Genomic DNA, 20,186 nt, shown 5'->3' with positions numbered 1-20,186 from the left:
TTTACTTTTGTACACGTTATTACTGGCTGTGTGTAACGATGGGAAACCAAGGCTGAAAGCGTATTCTTCTACCAGTGAATGGCTGATGTCGATTATATTTGCTCTCATTCAGGCCTGTTTTACATATAAAATGAAAAATGTGTCAGGATGTGCTTTGGTCAGAGAGATACAGTAAATTCTTTATTCTGGGTCAGTCAGTCGACCTTGTGAAAGTGTTAAAGGGATTGTTCACCTAAAATGAAAATTCACTCATTGTCTACTTACCACAATGCCGACTGGGGGGGTGGGTGGGGGTGTTTGACTCCACAAAACACTTTTCATGTGATGATATAGAGCCTATTCCTAAAAAAACATTAGGTAACAACAACCCGTCAGTTAATCTTTAGAGTTCAAAGGTACAGAATGGCTGCATCATTTATTCATTTTACACCATCAGTGTGGTTTATGAAATCACTGCAGGAGAAAAACATTTCAGCTCCCAGAATTACAGGTAATTGGATCAAATCCAGTCTGACCGCCACCTGAACTCTTCATCTCCCTCATATTAACACCAGGGCCCATTATGAACAGATGATACAGTTTAAAGAGAGAACTAACATTTGTTTAATTATTATTATTATTACCAATCAAAGTCAAATTGAAAAGCATTACTTTTTTTATGTGGAAATACCTCTGAGGTCTGTATGATTCTCGTCCTGCTCGGAGTGTGTCCTGTCACTCTGTGATGTGTGTTAATAGTTGACACGTAGTGGGGGTTTCAAAATGAGAGGTGTCTCTTTGTATCAGGGCTGACAGCTTAAATTTGCAGCTGTGAATAAACAAACAAACTTCTGGATATGATCAACAACATTGAGAAAGAAAGAAATATTTAATAAAAACAGATAATGAAAGAAGTTTTACTTCCTGTCTGCATCACTAGAAAATAAAAATACTTATTGTCAGTCTGCCTGGATTCCATTCACAAGTAAATGAACTGGCTCATTACAATACAACTGCCATCATGTTCATGCATCTCTTCCAGCAGGAAAACACAAACAAGATGGACTCCCAGAAATGAACAAGATTCCACTCTGAAGGATTTTTAATGATGCGCCAAAGTAAACACTGAACAGCCTCTCTACCCCAATGTCTGTGTGTACCCATTAAAATGATTCACTCTCATCTAGGGAGGAATTTCCATGACACTTGTGTATTGATCTCCTGCACCAAAGTTTTGCTTTGTCTCGCAACTCTGTTTCCCCTTGAGCTGTCAGATGAGGCTGAGCTGCACACACACAAGGATTCAGAAATGAAACTATATTATGTAATATATATGCTATAAACTATATAACACTATATTTTCTCATCTCCTGCTCTTCATTGGTGCCTGCACTTGTCACTAGAGTGATAACTTGACAATTTACACAGGATAATGGATAATCAGACTTATTAGACTTTACAGGAGCAAGTTCACCCCCTGAGCATCTGACCATCGGGGGCTTTTTAAAAATCTGAGATGATTCTGAAATGCTTTTAACATTTACACACATCCCGTTAGAGTGGTCAGAAAAAATGATCACTTTGTTTCTGCAGGCTGTTCTTCGCTGTGGCTTTTAAGTATGTGTGTATGTGTGTGTTTGCTGTAATCAGTCAGATGCAGGGACAGGGAGAAGGAACACAGCATGCTGTGCTGGACGTAGTGTGCAGAGCAGTTTATAAACAGTCTAAGGTGCAGAGTGAAGTTAGAAAACTTTTTATTCATCCTAACTGGTTAATCTGCAGTGGAGATTTTATAGTCAATGTTTTTCATAAAGTGAATCTGCAGTTGCTTGATTACAGTTCATGCGATTTTGACTCACGGTTTTCCGACTACTGCTGCAGTTTTTCTGAGGATGTAGATATGCATTCCACAAAAATGCAGACAGACAGACATTTGTGGAATTAATGGGTAGATGTATTTGCTGGCATAAACATGTACTTGCAAACATAGCGTAGCAGTCTGTAACTCCTTATCCTGCTGCAGGTCATTTTAATCCACAACTTTCTGCCTTTGTTCTGTCTGAATGAAAACCATGATGTCAGAAAAGTAAATGTGTTATTATGCAAATCAATTGTGCGTCTTTGTTTTTGGGAAAGAGTGAGAGAGCACGAGCATGGGAGAGATAACCATGCTTTTGAAGCAGAATGCCAATTCTGAGTTGCCTGTAGAGACTCACATAGGGAAACAGTGTTTTTTTAAATTTTGTCTGTCTCCATGGAGTTTTTTTATTTGGGATTTTTCTTTTTAACGAGTATTACCTCCTCCTGTTCGTATTCTCAGAGGGGTTTTGAATTATTATCTGCTGTATGTGTTTTTATACAGCTTGTGTGCATGTGCATAGCTGAAAATAGTATTTTTCTTTCCGCACAGACACTGAATTCTTACAGGTGTATGTGTTTGAATTGCCATCATCTGAGCACTCCTCAGTGTTTTTTCTTCCGTCTTAGTGGAATGATATCATTATTGAAATGGGGTGTGAGGACCACATACAGGTGTCTGTATTTTTGACCGCAGCCTGTTAGAACCTTGTTGATGATGCTGGGAGGCTGATTGACTATGTGTAGCAACATGGTGCCAGGGTTAGAATATAATTACACTGTATGAGAACAGAAGAAGGGGGAGGTGGAGAGAGAGAAAGAAGGATAGAGAAGACTGAAAGTGGTTGGTACTGCTGAGAAATTATTTATAGCTGATTCTAACTGATTTGCGGCTGGTAGAGAGGCTGTGATTTGTGGATGAGTGGCTGGTTCTCAAGAGGAGAGGTTGGGGTTGGTTTGTTGGGTTGATTAATGATTGTATTTGTATATATTTTTCTCTGACCTGTGTATAAGCTGTTCCCACATCTGAGGAATAACTTTGGAAACATTGACAGAAATGAGAACCAAGCTATTACAAACCGGAATATCATCTGGTATTAAAAAAGGATAATTTTCAGTGGACATAATGTTGTTTTGTTGTTTCTACAACAATTATTCCGGCATTTTCCTTTGTGTTTTCATCTGGCAGGTACTACAGCGCCACCATCCTGCAGATGTCCGGAGTGCGGAATGACAGGCTGGCAATCTGGTTGGCCGGGCTCACCACCCTCACCAACTTCCTGTTCACTCTGCTGGGAGTGTGGCTGGTGGAGAGAGTGGGACGCAGGAAGCTCACTCTGGGCAGCATCATAGGCACGTCACCTGACCATATCAGGGTGTGAAGTGTTCAAATCTTAAAGATTGTTTTTTTTTAATCTCACGAACATTGTTTTTTCAACAGGCACATGTTTGAGTTTGAGTCTGTTGGCCACCGGTTTTCTGATATCTGCCCAGCACAGTCCTCCTGTCACCTTCCACCCGTTAGACCCCGCCATGGCCAACTCTACTTGCTCCAAGTACCAGTGAGTACACAAACACAGACAGACACACACAGAGCTCTCAGTGAGCCACAATGGATCATGAAATTCTGTCTCAGCGACTAGAAAACACTTTATTTGGACTTTTTAGCTTGTCCTATATCCCAAGTGTTTACATGACGGAGGAGGAAGCGATCAAGAAGTTTTGGCTTTTGGGGAGCTGTCATGTTATCCATCTCTATATACAGCGTGCGATGCAGAGTCTGGCTGAGTTGTCCTTTGACACCAGGCAGATCCATTCATGTCAGGGTCTGTGTTTAATACACATCTGTTTATTAGAAAAGGCACATTACAGTCACAGTATTCAAGCCACAACATTTATTCTTCTGTTTCCTCTGACCCACAATGGATTTATCAATAACAACTAATATAACAATGGTTTGTAGTGGAAACAAGTGTGTATATATTGTTCATGTCTATATGACTAACCCTATGATTGTGATTTGTTAATATAAAAATTTGTTTCATCGATTGACGACTTTGATCATTTCCCAAATGATGACTAAATCATTAGCAACAAAGGGCAAATGTACACACACACACACACACACACACACACACACACACTGAGCATCTCTCCATGCGAGTCAGAGATCAGATGCCTCCATGTCCCAATTTACACTCGACTTGCACAGACACGAGATGGATCTCATGTGTAGCTGCAGTCTTTCATCATAACAACAAACTAGGACTAATGGACTTGTTCTCTGGCACCTACACACTGTAACGAGCTGCCACACACACACAATCACAGAGGTAATTTGAAGAGATGAGTGCTTTTACCACACTGTAGTGGCTTCATTGAGTTCACTTTACTGCATATGAGCCCACACACCCTCCTGACTGACCACAGCAGCATCAGAGCAGCAGCTGAGCCACCACGGGCCTCCCATAGTCATTGTGAATGGGACGTCCCGTGAAAGCATATACTCTTAAGGGTTATATAGATAGCTAAATAAAAATCTCTTTAATATGTTACATTTAAATTAAAGCAATTGCCCATTCTTTAAGCCCCTGCACAATTATATTAGACTACGGTGATATTATTAAGATACAAAGGAGGTGTCCATAATGAAGTTATAATATAACTGGAATAAAGTCGTAGAAAGTGAACACAAAATAACATTTCCTCCAAGTCTGTGACGTTCTTTCTTCAGAATAAACACAGTTTTTACACAATCTTTTCAAAGTCCTGATACTTTTGATAATATGGTGCTGATATGACAAAAGATTACGTTATATTTGTAAAACATACTAAAGTAGAACTCAACAAGATATTTATTTTCCTTCTCAGGCTGATTTTCTGATATTCCCCCTCTAAAATGACATGAAACCTAAAATTATGACACTATTCTCAGAAAATTACAACTTTATTCTCATAAAATTACAACTTTACAACTTTAATCTTGAAATCTCTGATTTTTTCAAATATTATATACACATTTTTACATTGCATACTTCCTCCTCACCTTCCTACAGTGTTTTCCTTTACTTCAGAGGACATGGTTTTATTTTCATGTGGCTGACCTCTGTGTGTTATTTGAGCAAGTGCCCCGTACACAGGGAGTACACTCTCTACAAAAATAGGCTCAGGAAACAAAACACACATTTCATGCACTTCCATCAGGCACAACGACAACAAACCTAATGATGCTTTATGAAAAAAAAAATATGTATCCTTGTGAAGGTTTGGTTTGTCCCTATTTCAGAGACTCTTACATGTGTACAGCTACATAGCTGACATGACAGGATACACTTTTAATTAAAGAGATGTAACAGAGGGACTAGACAGGATGAAGAGATAATGATGGTGAATCACACACCATTTGTTTTTTTGTTCTTCATTTTAATTCAACGCTTCCGGTATCTATGGAACATTCCATACATTAATTTCATTCAGGTAATAAGGCAAGTAGCAATTAGAGGGGGTGGTTTGTGCTCGCTGTACACAGTGCATTCACAAAGGATTTACACCCCTTCACCCTCTTCACCTATTGTTATGTAGCAGCTTTATGCTAAAAGTTTATGTTATACCCGAATTAGTCTACACCCATCTCTACCACACAAGACAACACAAAGAAAAAACTTCCAGCCACCCATCAATTATCTATATGGCTTTTCCTTTAAATAGATAAAGTTATTATTTAAGGAGCCAATCCCAGTGTACACTCACTCTCACATTCACGCCAAGGGTCTATTTAGAGTCTCCAATTGACCTAACCCCAATCTGCCTATCTTTTGAAATGTGTGAGGAATCCGCACAAACACAGGAGAGCATACAAACTCCACACAGAAAGGTCCTGGCCTTCAAACCAAGAACCTTCTAGCTATGAGGTCACAGTTCAGACCACTGCACCACCATGCCACACAAACCACAACAGAATTTTTTTATATTTTGTCTTGTAATGTTTAAAACTATGAAGTATAAAGGCCACTTGAAAGGGAAAATATATCTAAGATTTTAAGAATAAAATTGTAATTTTAGGCTATGTGCCATTTTATAGGGGGAAGATCAGCCTGTGTTCAAATTTAGTGTAGGTACTTTAGTAATGGTTTCATAAATAGCAAAATACTTCATCTTTTGGCTCATCAGCACCACATTGTCACAAGTATCAGACTTGGAAGAAGTTGTAATGTTTGGTAGTGGCTGACTGTGAGGCTGTCGATCGTGTTTTAGATCTGCGTGCTAATCAAAGATGATATTCTTGTGATAAAATAACCTTGTTAGATTACTACTTTATTCCTGAAATCACGTAACATTTGTTTCTTCATATGGCCCAAATACTCCATCGTAAAAAGGAAAAAATCATATATCACATTGATGTGACCCTTTTTTCTCTGACATTTAACATTTTGCTCATGTTACTCCAATTTGTATAAATAATATTTCAAAAATGTCTTCACCTATCACTGAATCATTGTGTGCACTCCACACAGGCTAGTGTGTTTACAGAGTTAAGGGAATTTGTGGAATTATTAAAAAAAATTATAATCTTGACTTCTAGTGACCTAGACTTGTTATCCCTCCTTGGTTTCGATTGTACTTGAGGTATTTTGTTTGACTGTTCACTTGCACACTGGGCAGGGAATCTTTTCTGTTAATATATATCATACATTCAAGTGAGGGGAGGACTTTGATTGATTATGTTCATGGGAATTAAAGTTAATGTGTGCTGTGTCTGCTGTGTGGCCTGCAGACTGTGTGAGCCGTGCATGCTGGACCCTGGGTGTGGTTTCTGTTACCGTGAGAATGGCTCGGCACTCCTCGCCTCCTCCTGTGTTGCAGTCAATAAGGCCTCAACCGAGCGAGCCGCATGGGGCAGGTGAGTCACAGGATGCAGGGATAAGCATGTGTGCATGTTTAGGATACAGCAGAGAGGAAGCTCTGCTGTGGCAGGAGGAAACATGTTAATAACATAGGATTAGAACATGAATTGAACGTGTGACATGACATATATTAAACATATCCTCCAGATGCTCCAACACCAGCCTAATGAGAGATCAGACGTACTGGGCCTACAACTACTGTCCCACCTCCTACTCCTGGCTGGTTCTGCTGGGTCTCGTGCTCTACCTTGCTGCTTTCGCTCCAGGTAATGGTTCAGCGTCCTGTTGGCTAACCTATTGCACCTGGCTAACTTCTTGACCTAATTTCCTTTTGGGGTTGAATAAAGTAATCTATCTATCTCTCTATCCTCTCTGCATGCAGTCAGTGTATAAGCGTGAATTTACACTTCAATCATGTTTGGACCTCTCCAGTAGTCGATTGGTAGGGAGATGAGGGAGGATGCAATCCCCTTAAAACCTAAAAGACCTAAAAAACATACCTCTGAAACAGCCTGCTAATAATCTCCTCTAAGCAATCCCTCCATCACCTGTTAGTGAGAGTGTTGTGTGTGCACTTGAGTATCCTGTTATTAATGTTGAAAATGAAATCACGGGATCCACAGTTAATTTTTTATGGTTGAAGCTGAAAAGCATCAAAAAGAAAAAGAGGACAGGGATTTTTGCTTCCCAAACCCTTACTGTTTGTCAAAGTTTCACCGACTATCAGTAGCACTGAGAGAAATCCTACCAGTGTCAGTATTCTCTAAATTAAAGTTTTACTCTTATAATTATTTGTTTGTTTTATTTGTTCGATTATTCAAAAACTACTCACCGGATTTCCACAAAACTTGTTGGAAGGATGGTACATGGGCCAAGAAAGAATCTATTAAATGTTAGCGTGCATTAGGACCAAGGGGCAGATTCAGGGATTTTTTTATCACTGTCTTTAATGTGTTTTTTTTGTGACTTTTGCCATTTTCACAGGAAATAATTTATGAACAAAATCAGGCATATGTAGGAGACTGGTGAAATTAGGTGCTGCTTGATTGAATTTAAGGGGACTGCTGGGCCGTCCTGGATGTACAGTTTGCAATTCTAGATTCTAGCTGCTTTGCACTTTTGTTGTTTTTACTCTGGCAGAAAGCCTCAGAATTGTACAAGCCTCATGTAATTTTAATTAATTCCAGGAGATTAAATATTCCAAATAGACACACACTGGTCATTGATCGGCAAGCGTGGACAAGAATTTAATCTCAATGTGTACTCAGCATACACAGTCATACTCCTCCATCCGTTCCTCTGTTGTAACTTCTCCACCACCAGGCCTCATGTCTTATCTCTTTCTCTCAGGTATGGGTCCAATGCCGTGGACCATCAACTCAGAGATCTACCCGCTGTGGGCAAGGAGCACAGGGAATGCCTGCGCTGCCGGAGTCAACTGGACCTTCAACATTCTGGTGTCTCTCACCTTCCTCCACCTGGCTCAGTACATCACCTACTATGGTCAGTGCCTGGGTTTCTAGGTTTTCAGGAAAAAACAATTAATCGAGCCCGAACAATACATCGAATGGCCAATAATATCAATCAATATGAGCCTTTCAAAGACACACTGGTGCTGTGATTTATCTTTGGTGATATGAAAACAGATAAATCAATGCAGAAAAGACAAGCAAATGTGTTTATATATTATGTAAAGTTATTATCAAGCTCTTCATATTTTGGTATGTTTGTGTTTTCTTTTTATTTATAGTTATTCATGATAATATTTATGGTTAAACTGTAAAATATCAAGTTTCAATTATTGTAAGTGTGAAACAAAATCATTGCCACAGTTCTTTTAATAAATATTTTGGCTGATATACCATTATCAGTCATTTTTTCCCCCTAATATATATATATATTGGTGCCAGCCCCCAAAAATCCATATCGGTCGAGCTGACCTAAGTATAATTAAAGCTTTTATTCTTTATTTTTGTGGAATGAAGAGAAGAAGATAGAACAGGGGCTCCTGTGATTTTCTCTTTTCTAAAAGCTGAACTGAAAAGTGTAATTATAATCAGACTAAAAGCTTCTGTCAGGAACAGTTGCTCCTTGACATCAGTGCTGTCAGTGTGTACATAACCCCATGAGCAGATCTTGTGTAACATCCCTTCATCTTCACCTTACGTCAACACCAGCGAGGAAGTAAAAGCTAATTCACCCTGAGGCATTGCCGACCGTTTCATTTTTTCCCCTCCCCCCAATGCTCTTCTGCACCTCCTCAGTCAATGTGGCTCAACAGCAGGTTTCTCCTCATCCAGGAAGGAACTGACCTTTCGTGACGCTGGTGAATCGATCCATCAGGAGCGATCGTAGGGGATCCTGAGATGCGGCGTGTCAATGATCGATTTTAGGCGTTCATCCATTTATCCGGTTTATAAAAATCGTTCACTGAGAATGACAAACTGTAGCGAAACTAAACACACACATTGAAGTCATTGTCTGTAAATTTTAAATGTCATTGTGATTTGAGAAGAGCAAAATAGAGATCACAGTGGGCAGGAAATCTCATTATCCTCTGTCAGTGTTTCTGTATGAAGGCTTGTTTTTCCAGGTGTATTTGTGTCTCTATGCAGTTATTTCCTCCCCCTGTTAACCTGCTCTAATGTCACTCTGACAGGGGCATGTTATTTCTACCTCACATTTATCGTATGGTGACTAGCAGCCTGAAAGTAATGCTTCAATTCGATAAACATTTCCACACACATACACATCTGAATTGTAGAAGCTGGCAGGTGGTCAAGATCTAATATTAGCTGCCCTCTGGGTCTGCTGTCACCATCGCAGGCTCTTTTTCCTGGATGATAAACGACAACAAGCCAACGTGTTCAGAAAAAAAAGGTGTCGGCTCTATAAAGTCATGGCAATGTGTTAGTGGCCGATCTCTCTGACAACAAAAACAGCCACAACTGGCAACTGTTGCAACACAGAGAGGAACTTAAGAAAAATAGATCTTAATTGAATGTCATTTGGGTATATGCCATTTTTAACTACATACATCCACTTGACTATTAATCCTAAAATACAGTTTCTCTATTAATAAACTGCTACAACTGTGAACTGAGAGAATCATGCAGTGACGGTGTGTTTTTCACCCCCCTCCCCAGGAGCTTTCTTCCTCTACTCCAGTATGGCCTTGCTGGGTTTCATCTTCATCTACGGATGCCTGCCGGAGACCAAAGCCCGGCGTCTGGAGGAGATCGAGGCACTGTTCGAGAACCAGCTCTGCTCCTGTGGCGCTACTGATTCTGACGAGGGAAGGCAGGTCGAGTACATCCGGGTCAAAGGCTCAAACTATCATCTATCTGACAACGACGCATCTGATGTAGACTAGGGAGCGTTTCTGTTGTTGTTGTATTTTCCCTCTGCAGAGAGGTTGGGTGGGTAATATTTATAATTTTTTTAAACATGAGCTAAGGAGTCACTGATTTCCCTCACTGCAGTTTGATAACAGCGTAAAAGGTATTTTGCTTATATCAGCAATGTGAGTTCACTTTCAAATAAGTCAATTCAGGAATCCGAAAATCAACGACAATGCTTGAGTTTGAGTGTAAACGTTTTGGTTTCAGATAATCTCTGAGCTGAGGGTGAACCTACACCAAATCTGCTTTAGCCACTGGCTGAATTCTCAACCATGAACGTAGAAAAGACGAAAACATTCTCTTTTCCACACCTAAAGAGATCTTCACATAAATACACAGAGATCCAGTGTCAGGAAACATGACATATATTCATGTATAAGGGACGTCCACCCATGATGAAGTATTTTACAAAAGGGGCTGTGGCACCAATGTTTTTTTTCTTTGAGTATATATCAGTTAGAATTTCTATATAATGTTGTACATACAGTACAGTAGAAGAAGAATAACATGACATAGCCATCCTTACAGCGTCATGTCGTTATTAGTGATCGTGGTCTCGGGAACTTGGATGTGTGCGTCCACAAAGTTGCCGTTGGCGTGACTACTGTTGTAACTCATCGTCGATCTGTAGAACCATTCTGCCTTTCTATATAAAACACATCTCAGTTAAATGTCGTTTTAAGCTTGTAGCGTTGCACATAAAAGCAGCACGATGTAACATTAGTTGAGCCACAGCGCCCTCTGCAGCCACTCATAGTGATTCATTCTGTTGGGCTCAGTGTCTGAGCAATTGCTTTTTTCATGTAGAGAACAAAACAAAGCCTGTTAATGTGTTAACCAGAGTTCTGAATGTGTAGTCCCTGAACTGAAACCCAACTGAACGGTGGATATTACCCATAATCCCCAGCTTCCTGAGCAGCAAGAGCTGCTGCTGTAACAAATACACTTAAAAAAGTCTTAATGTTTTAAGGGGTTTGTCGCTGAGTGTTGGAGATAAATTCTGGCTGAGATAAACTCAGCTTGAATTGTCAGAATCAGGTCCAGCACCTGATTCTGACAATTCAAGCTGCAACTGTCAGTCAACACTCCTCACAGAAACAACTCACCAAAGTAATATAGAGTAAGAACAGCTGTTCAGAGTAAAGAGTGGGAATGAAAGAGGCTCCATTCTCCTTTTTCCAAGTCAGTGTAGCATCCAACAAATTTTTAAGCTGCTATTTTAAGTTAGAAAAGGTTGTATAGTCATGCTTTAACAGTCTCAGCAAACACGAGAGATGTACAGTGTGTTGTTTAAAATTAGCAACCTATATTGTCAGTGGGTGCACAAAGACACCACTGCAGTAGCACTGAAAGGAATATAACTAATACGGTCCATTGTTGTTTATTTATAATGATTTATAATTTTTGCACAAATGATGAATATCTCTTCAGTGTAGTTTGTTTTTACTGGTTGGTTCTGTTTCCTATCTGCGTCTCAAAAAAGGCAGTTTGACAAATGCAATTAATCTACAATCGGATTCATTCTGTCTCTATGACCCGATGCTATAAACCTTTCATCGACCACAGCAAGTCACCACTGCTGGATATATTTTCCATTTAATAATATATCAAACAAAGAAAGCCAGTGTCCTCTATCTGTGGTGGTGAATTACAAAATATTAGTTTTATCTTAACATGATAATATTAGTGCCTGTGTATCGTGAAGGTGCCTAATGGCCATTTTTTTCAGTCACATTTGTAACGTGGACTTGTATGTGTTATGTCATCTTATAGGTCTACATAGTTTTTTTTAATTTGACATGTACATATTTGCCTCTCATCTATGGCGGAATTGTATTTTTTTATTATTATTATGGTTTAAAGTATTTCGATTTTTCGTCTTCCTCCATAGCCTTATGTACAAAATAGCAGAGCGTACCAGTTACTGTCTGTGGTTCTCATGTCAACACATTGCGGAGTAGGACTTAGTGTAATTTGCCAGTGTTGTTTTGTAGAATTGAAACTGTGTGAGGGTTGTTAGTGAAATACACAGAAGTTTCAGTGTATCAAAAACTGTCTGAAAGGTAACAACTGAGTCACTTTAACAAAACCGATAAATGAGACGTCATCAGGTTGTGCTGTTTCTGTGTTCGATGAAAAGAGTTCTTATGATAGATTAAGGAGAGTCCGTGGTATTAACCCGTAATGAATTCATATGATCTTTGAATTAACGTTTAAAATGAGCAAGATTTCAAGATATCACATTCAGACATGACTGCTGTGTTAGATCTTTATAAACGTTAGCACCGTAGTCCTCCAATAAATAGTAAAAAAGCGATCACAAAGCATCCAGCACCTTCATGTGGAAACCCAATCAGTCCTTCAAACACACTTTGAAAACGTTAACATAGATTTCATTCACAGCATCATATCCAGCCCATTATTTACTAATTGTAGTTTTTACCTGCCGATCAGTTTCCAAATCATGCCATACATTTCAAATTGATTGATTTTGATTTTTGAACCTTTCAATTCCATTCTTTTCCAGAAGCAATGAAAATCTATCTGAAAAGACAATCTTGCTTGAAATAGGTAACAAATGATAATGTATGCATGTGTTTTTTTCCCTATTTTTATTCAACAGCATGATTTCACTTTCAGATTTTGTAATCCTCTCACTCAAAACCCAGAGCTTGCACTCAGATAGCCCCTGCTTATGCTCAAACGCTTGCAGACATTATGTTGCTTGCACTCAAATTTCCAGTCTGTCAAAATTCCCAAACCAATAGAATGCCAGGTGTAGTGTTGACAAATGAAACTGAAGTCCTGCTCTCAAACTGAAAGACCACACTCTTGAACAAAGATAGGGGACAGAAAACACAATATTGAATGTTTAAAACCACACAGCCTTAGAATGGAAACTATAAAAGTCATAAAAATCCATCAGTGATTTCTGAAAATGATCGGCAGTAATGTAAAGTACCTGTGATTTGTAGTAATGAGGCTGAAACATGGAAATTATCCGGTATGAGGTAAAAAAAAGTGTTGGGGAGAAACATCCAAAATAAACGATTTATTCACTTTCAGAAAAAGATGATTAACCACTTTTTCTACTTGGTAAATTAGTCCTTAAAACCTGCTTAATTAACCTTTAAAACTAATGGAGATTAGTTTGTACAGGTTTAAAAGCAAAGAAAATAACCAGATATTGTTTGAACTCAAAACCACACAAACTAGTTTTGTACTGAGAGTGCAGATAAAACATACGTTGATGACCCAGATTGTGTAACGAAAAGCTTGTGTTGACCAAATATTTACCGTGAGTGTTTCAGGTTGCAGCTTATCACCGACGTTAACATCCTGTTTGTGTTAACACTGTCCTCCACCACACGGGATGTTTTCGCGTGTTCTTATGGTGAAATGGTTGTAATTTTTTCTATGTGAACCAACTACATGTGTTTCTACAGTTTATGAGGAACTACAGAATACAAATTTAAAAAAAAGTGCTGTATAGTTTATTTGACTATTGTTCAAGCTGTAAATGTTTTGCTAGAGTTTATATTCTATAAAATAAAAATATCTTCTTGAAATCTTAACACTTGAATATGTATATGGGGAAAGAAATAAAGTTATGAATCAGAGAAAGGCTTTTGGGGGATTTATTTCACTGTCTCTGAACAAACACTGAATACTATATGTGGTTTTACACCTTAAAACACTTGTTTGAATAAATACTTTGAAATCTAAAAAACACATGCACAGAACAGGCATACTTTTAAATTCTTGCCTCCTTCCATCCAGATTCTGTTCGTCCATCTATGTCACCCCTCCTAAGTCTTCCTCTCCTTAAGCAAGAGCAAAATATCTGCAATTTCCTAAGGAGCTCCAGCCTCCTCTGCGGTGGCACATGTGACCTCTTCTCTCATGCTCTCCGAGAGGTCTGTCATCACAGGGCCAGTTTCCTGTCGCCCTATCTCATTTCTGCCCTCTTCACTCTCCTCACCTACATCAGAAACACAATTAGGATTTGGCAAAATGAGTGTTATTCATTTCTTTCTGAAGTATCTCACTGTTATACCTCTGGTAGCAGTCACACTTGTAGCATCTGGAAAGCAGTTGATGGGTATCTTTAGGAATATTTTGCCATTGTCGCGTGGTAGAGAATCAGCCTTGGGTTTCTTCTTGCTCCAGGGCGTATTCTTCCCTCCATTCGCTGTTGAAGCTGAGCATGTGTTCTGCTGAGCAGCGGTGTCCGTCTGCCTCCCTGTGGCTGCATGTTGCATCGTCAGGCTGACAGGTGGAAGGTGCATGTGAAACACAGGATGTCTGGACACACCGTCTGCAGTGAAGATGCACTGAGTGGAGGCATCGCACATCTCTGCAGTGGGGATGGCGACAGTTTGAGTTCCTGCATCTCGAGTTTTGTTGGATGGCTTTTGGCACTTGCAAAGCTCTGTGTTCAGAGGCTGAACCAGAGGGTGAGAAGATGCAGCTTGAGCCGTCATGTTTTTTCTCTGTCGCCCGTTACTTCCTGAGGATTTGTCTGGGTAAGACAATGTCTCCATTCCTTTTTCATCAACTCTGATGTTTGTTTTGGGTTTTATGAGGGGAGTGAGAGGCCTGGGCCGAGAGTGACTTTGTTTCGGTTTAACCTGTAAGCCCTGGTTTGAACTATCTACACAGCAGGCTCGTTCAACATATGAAGAAGCAGAAGGCTGGAGACATGGTGGGCAGTAATCTTCGTCCTAACACAGTTATAGAAGGAAGAAACAACAGAGTTCATGTGAAATATTATGTCTTCAGAGAACAGTTGTGATTGATGTTTGGCTTTGAAAAAGAAATGAACAGAGATAAAGCCAATGATGCTGCATGTGTCGAGGAGTACACAGTGCACCATGGGAAAAGAAATATCTCAGTGACGTAATTAAGTCTTAATAAATGTTGATTTTCAGTATTCATTTTTGCTGTTAATCTGTTTCGTGTTACAGTCATAGGTCAATCGTATCCTCCTTTGAGAAGCTTGCTCTCCTTTGCCGTTATTTTTTGTTGAATTGTAAATACATTCTTGATTTGTCCAAACATCAGCTTTGTTCATCTTATTTTTTCTTCCCTGGTTTCAAATTACATCTATCTGTTGCTCCCCTCATTCCCTGAATTTTCAAGGACATAACAAATGCAAGATGTAGGGTGTTTTTTTGACATTTTCATAGTTTTCCCAGGGAATAATTCATTAATCTTGATAAAACAAAATCAGGCCCATTAAGGGGACTGATATTTATGAGCGTGTGAAATTTAGTGCAACTTGACAGAATGTGAGGGGACTCTTGTTCTAGTTGATTTATTGCTTTAACGTCATTGTTCTATTTAAAATGAGAGCTTATGGCACCTACACTATAGTGATAGCGACTTTGCAAAGTTTAATTAACAGCAAAGCTTAAATATAGATGATTTAACAAATACAGTGCAGCAGCAGGTTGGACACAACCTTGTGCAACTTCACTTACATCATTAGAGTCTGAACTGAGGTAACATCCTGTACAAGAGAAACTTGGTGAATATCCACAGTTATTCATGGAGTCACTGTGTCCAGGACATGCTTAGGAATTAAGAAAAATAAGGCATCGATTAATTTTCTTGCTTCCTCCAGTATATAAAGAACATCATAAAAATGTCTCAACACAGATGATAAAACTGCAGAAACTTACAAAGGTTTGTGTCACCGCAGTTGGAGAGCTGTCAAGGAAACAGAATTGGCAATTACAAACTCTACCACTTGGTGGCAGCAAATAGCTACTTTAAATATAGACTTTATTTACCTCCATTTCCATGCACTGTGAATCTGGTACAGTTCTGACAGTAAAGATTAAGAAAGACAACAACATCAGAACACGTAAAAAATATAAATCACATCAATCATAATCATTTTAATGTTTATATATGGAGTGTAAACACCTACTGTGGTGCTGAGGATTTGACTGGTGTTTCATTTTTGAGATGGATCTTTGATTTTAAGCTCCCAATATGAAAGGCTGCAATCAAATGTAATGTTAATCGGAGGATAAAAGACTCATTGTGCCAATTTAAAGGTTTAGAGCTTAATGTACCGTCTTTTTCGTTGTCTTCGTTACTGAAACCCCTGAAGATGTCCTCCTCAAACTGCTGCTCGCACTCTGACTGGTTCAGTATGAAGTTTATCATGGGCTCCTTGTCCTCTGGTTGGTTGTTGAGGTAGAAGCTGACCTCATGTCTTGAACGCCCTCTTACCTCTGTGATTCTGTGAAAACATACGTGCTTTGATTGGTTACAAAATCAAGGATAGCAAGTAATCCATCTTCGTCCTAGTGGTGGTCTGTGTGGCCGCACTCTGGTTCTGGACTTCCAAACAGGACCCGTGCTGCTGTGGGTGTCTCCAGTTGGTAGAGGGCAGGGTTTGATCCACAGGACCAGGGCATGTTTTCCGTCATACCTCTGGGCTGGGAGAAAGGCTGAAACTAACAAAACAAATTTAGAATAGATTTTAGACAGCATCATATTTCAGAAAACGCCTCCTGGTAACAGGTCAGCCACAAGTCTAAAATACTATTTCTGGCAAACCTCTAGACACAGAGGAGAAATATGTCTCGCCATCACCATTTCTTTGTTTTCTAGATAAAAGTAATTAAAGTGAGTAATGTTCTATGAAATGGTAATTTTACATATGTGTTCTGTACACTTGAAAACCATGTTTTTTAGTTCTATGCATGGGATCACACTACTTTAAAATGTGCCATTAATAATATGATAGGTATTGTTGAAAGCACAGGCTTTCATCTGGTGACATGTGATTTTAGCAGCTTGCTATCTTACTTTACACAAGTGTGAATTCCTGAAGCATCAACATTTTAACTGAAGCAAATAAAGTAGTGAATTTTATAAAGGACATAATTTACCTAAGCTGTTTTGTATGGGTTTGGTATATTATGAGGTTATGGGGCTCTCTTGATGTTATGCTTAATCCTTAAAGGAGCAGTGGTGTAACCATGTGTTAAAACAGATTTGGTGATGACGCGATTTTGGTTGTGATGAATTTAAAGGTTTGTTATTTAACGGCCACAGAGGTGTGTGGCCAAAACTAGAATGCTGCTGTCTGATTCATTCCAGTGTCCCCTTGAACTTTAAACTATAATATTCTCTTTGCAGCACCTTGATCTGCTCCAGGCCGGAGTTGTTCCAGGCTGGAGGTGGCTGTGTCCGTGTTTGACCTCTTTGCCGCAGGTTCAGCTTCAGCTGGAACATTCCTGAGGAGAGCAGTGGGATTTGGCCTAAACCGACCAATTGCGCAATAATATTCTTATGCAAAGTTTAAAAAATGAACAATTAACATTATGTGACTGTATTTCATGCACGTCTGATTTACATAATAACAACACCTTGGCCTGAAGAGGCTGATGAAGTGGAGGAGAAGGGGCTGAGGGGGTTGGTCACGTTCTGCCGGTAGTCAGATGCACTGTTGTCTGAGAAAACTGACTCCAGCACTGGTGACAACTTGTGAGACAGAAAAATAAATGCCTTATAATTTAAAGATCCCAACATTTCCTTCATGTTCAGCCCCTTTTCTAAGATAAGAAATGCTTAAAATAGTACAATATGAATTACTGGAGAGAAACTAACCTGCCGACACTTGAAGATTTGTGGAATAGCATGACTTTTCTTTCTTGTTCCTTGACCACTATATGTAGATATAGAAAATAGAGTGTAGATGGTTTGTCATTAATCAGGTATTTATGATTTATTTACCAAGTATTATGACAGCTCCTGCAGCCTTAAGCAGTTTGCTCACTGAACTTGATCTAACTGCGATTAAACTGTTCAATATTGACAAAAAGAAAAGTATTCTTAAATGCATCCACAGCTGCAGCGTAGGAACTATTCTGGCTGTGACGACTCATTCTCCACCTGCACTGCGACTGGCTCTCAACCAGACTGAGCTGTGATGGAGAGCAGGGGCTCATCGGGAGAACCAGGGGATTATTTTGCTTTCTGGATCCTCTCCTGCCGCTGGAGAGGACTGCCACTTTAGGAAGATCTGAAAAAAGACAGACGCCCTTTATTGCCATAATGGCCACAATCCTGCCCTTATTACTGACCAAGACAACCTGTTTCTCTCACATGACACCAATTCTGGCGTCCATCCTATTTTATAATTATTTAAAAAAAACTTTTATTAAAAAAAAACTTAAGCTATAACTGATCTGAAGCCAGAGAACATTACTGAGCTATTTACTCCTAAACTACTTTCAGATGTTTGAAGAAGTAGTTAAGAGGGGTGACTTCTTAATTCTGCACAATCGTTTCAATTTCTCACCTTTATTTTCTTTTTTAGCAGCAATCTGGTTGACAATTAACAGAGTGACCAGGTCCATGCTGCCAGAACCAGTGCTAGTGCCTCCGGGGGATGATGGCAGAGCTACCCCCGACTTTATTAGCTTCTTTTGCATTTTTCTCCTTTCAAAGAACTCCTGGCAGAAAAAACACAAACTATGTCTGTAATATACCGCTGGACACACGGAATGTAAAAGCGTGTAAAAATGAATTTCGGTTGGTTGAGTCACCCTCTGCTTCTTAGTGTCGCTTTTCATCACGAGTCGGTTCCTGCAAAGAGAGCAGTCTCGACGTTAGCATTTGCTAGCTTGGCTCTACTAATATTTTTTCTGATATTAGCACGACGGCTAGCTAAAGCATCACCCGTCTCTTACCTTGAACCCCCGACCCAATTCATCTTCAGCCGCTGTAACTGTCACAGAGGACGGCAGAGAGGTGAGTGTGAAAACAACAAAGCTAATGAGGGAGGTTAGCTAACCTGAGCTAAAGCTAAACGCCACTCTCCATCCGCGCGCTGTTCAGAAACGTTTGTGAATGAGAAAATGGTCTTTTTGTGCAGAATATTTTAATAATTAACGTCACGTCGTTTATTTGACTGTTTTGTGTTGGGACATTTTGTGGCCGAAACAGACAGTATACTGAGTGATGTGGCCACAGTATTACAGCAACTCAATGATCCTATTGTGTGCATGCGCGGAGACAAGGTTGCCAGGCAACGCCGGCCACAAAAGTAGACCGTGTTGAATGTGATGGATGGGGAGAAAAGATGCTGGTTTAAAGAATATAACTGGACCCAATTATGTGCCTATTTTACTAACTGACCTCAAACTTCTGTAACATGACATCAATTTTAGAATACAGTACAAGATGATGAATATACCTTGTACGTTCGAAGGTCTTCAGAATCAGAATCAGAAGTACTTTATTAATCCCTGTAGGGAAATTCAAATGTTACACAATTAACGTTTAGTAGATCGAGTAGTTCAGTTGATCGGACATAATTTACCTCTAATATGTTTTTAAAACAAACCCTTTCTTATTTTAGAACATATGACAAGATGGAGAATATCCCTTTTATGTTCTACCCATAGGTTCTACCACACTAATTAAAGCATACAACCAGTTGATGTTATCGGATGTTAGTGACATTTCTTCAGTTGTGTACCTTAGCATCATCAGGTACACAAGTAGATTCACAAAGAATTACTGATGTTAATTGATCTTCTTAATTTGGTAAGGCTTAATAACACCTTTGCTCTATATAATCCTGAGGTTATTTGCCACAGGAGGTTAAAGTGTACAGTGTAAGTATTACAACATAGATGAGAGTGTCTCTGATATTTTTGTATCTTTTAACATCCATTTGTTCTCAATATACAATACAATATAAGACAACTTTAGCAATCCCAATGGTAATTTGGTTTAGGGCAAGTAAAGGCATGCACTTACAAACATCAAGAAAAACAAAATAACACTGTTTAAAATGCATTAATTTTAGTGTATTGTATTGATTAGCTTGTTTTTCCCTCCGGTGTTTTTAAGGAGGTACATGCAACAAACTTGCACCCATTCCACTTCCTGTTCACGTAAAGTAGAAACCGTGAATTTGTTTACGTCCGACACGCAACCAATCGAGTGCTGCGGGGGGCGCGACCAATGAAAACAGCCGCTGTAAACGCGTAGGACGGAAATAAGTTGCGTCAAG

General features: G+C 39.4%; 2 protein-coding genes and 1 long non-coding RNA gene across 4 annotated transcripts in view; 2 read left to right on the top strand and 1 right to left on the bottom strand.

Annotated features, from left to right (window-relative positions):
* LOC109632679 (proton myo-inositol cotransporter) overlaps positions 1–13,756 on the top strand; it is a 54,569-nt gene extending 40,813 nt beyond the window's left edge. Inside the window, exons 5-10 of the mRNA XM_020092098.2 lie at positions 3,026–3,189; positions 3,278–3,398; positions 6,611–6,736; positions 6,888–7,006; positions 8,091–8,243; positions 9,887–13,756. Of these exons, the coding sequence (XP_019947657.1) occupies positions 3,026–3,189; positions 3,278–3,398; positions 6,611–6,736; positions 6,888–7,006; positions 8,091–8,243; positions 9,887–10,113 (910 nt within the window). The 3' untranslated portion in view covers positions 10,114–13,756. The remainder of the gene's footprint in view (positions 1–3,025; positions 3,190–3,277; positions 3,399–6,610; positions 6,737–6,887; positions 7,007–8,090; positions 8,244–9,886) is intronic.
* A 9-nt stretch (positions 13,757–13,765) lies between these two features.
* LOC109632751 (uncharacterized) lies at positions 13,766–18,997 on the bottom strand. 2 transcript variants are annotated; one of them, XM_020092185.2, is made up of 15 exons: positions 18,856–18,997; positions 18,712–18,751; positions 18,465–18,618; positions 18,056–18,185; positions 17,771–17,828; positions 17,530–17,644; positions 17,303–17,421; positions 16,484–16,611; positions 16,225–16,394; positions 16,077–16,149; positions 15,937–15,970; positions 15,826–15,853; positions 15,625–15,716; positions 14,199–14,865; positions 13,766–14,123 (listed from the first exon to the last, which is right to left on the bottom strand). In XM_020092185.2, the coding sequence occupies exons 1-15, from the start codon at positions 18,876–18,878 to the stop codon at positions 13,996–13,998; spliced, it is 1,959 nt and encodes a 652-aa protein (XP_019947744.2). In that variant the 5' UTR covers positions 18,879–18,997; the 3' UTR covers positions 13,766–13,995. The 2 variants fall into 2 exon arrangements, with proteins under 2 accessions (XP_019947744.2, XP_069375423.1); XM_069519322.1 differs by having other exon boundaries at positions 17,303–17,397.
* On the top strand, positions 14,453–17,681 carry LOC138406725 (uncharacterized). The gene is made up of 2 exons (XR_011240060.1): positions 14,453–14,667; positions 17,300–17,681. It is a non-coding gene; the product is annotated as an uncharacterized lncRNA (long non-coding RNA).
* Positions 18,998–20,186: the final 1,189 nt, after the last annotated feature.

Source organism: Paralichthys olivaceus, chromosome 23 (genome assembly GCF_024713975.1).
Source record: "Paralichthys olivaceus isolate ysfri-2021 chromosome 23, ASM2471397v2, whole genome shotgun sequence".
Taxonomy (NCBI): domain Eukaryota; kingdom Metazoa; phylum Chordata; class Actinopteri; order Pleuronectiformes; family Paralichthyidae; genus Paralichthys; species Paralichthys olivaceus.
The sequence above is the reverse complement of the archived record's forward strand: the minus strand, read 5'-3'. Positions and strand labels throughout refer to the sequence as shown.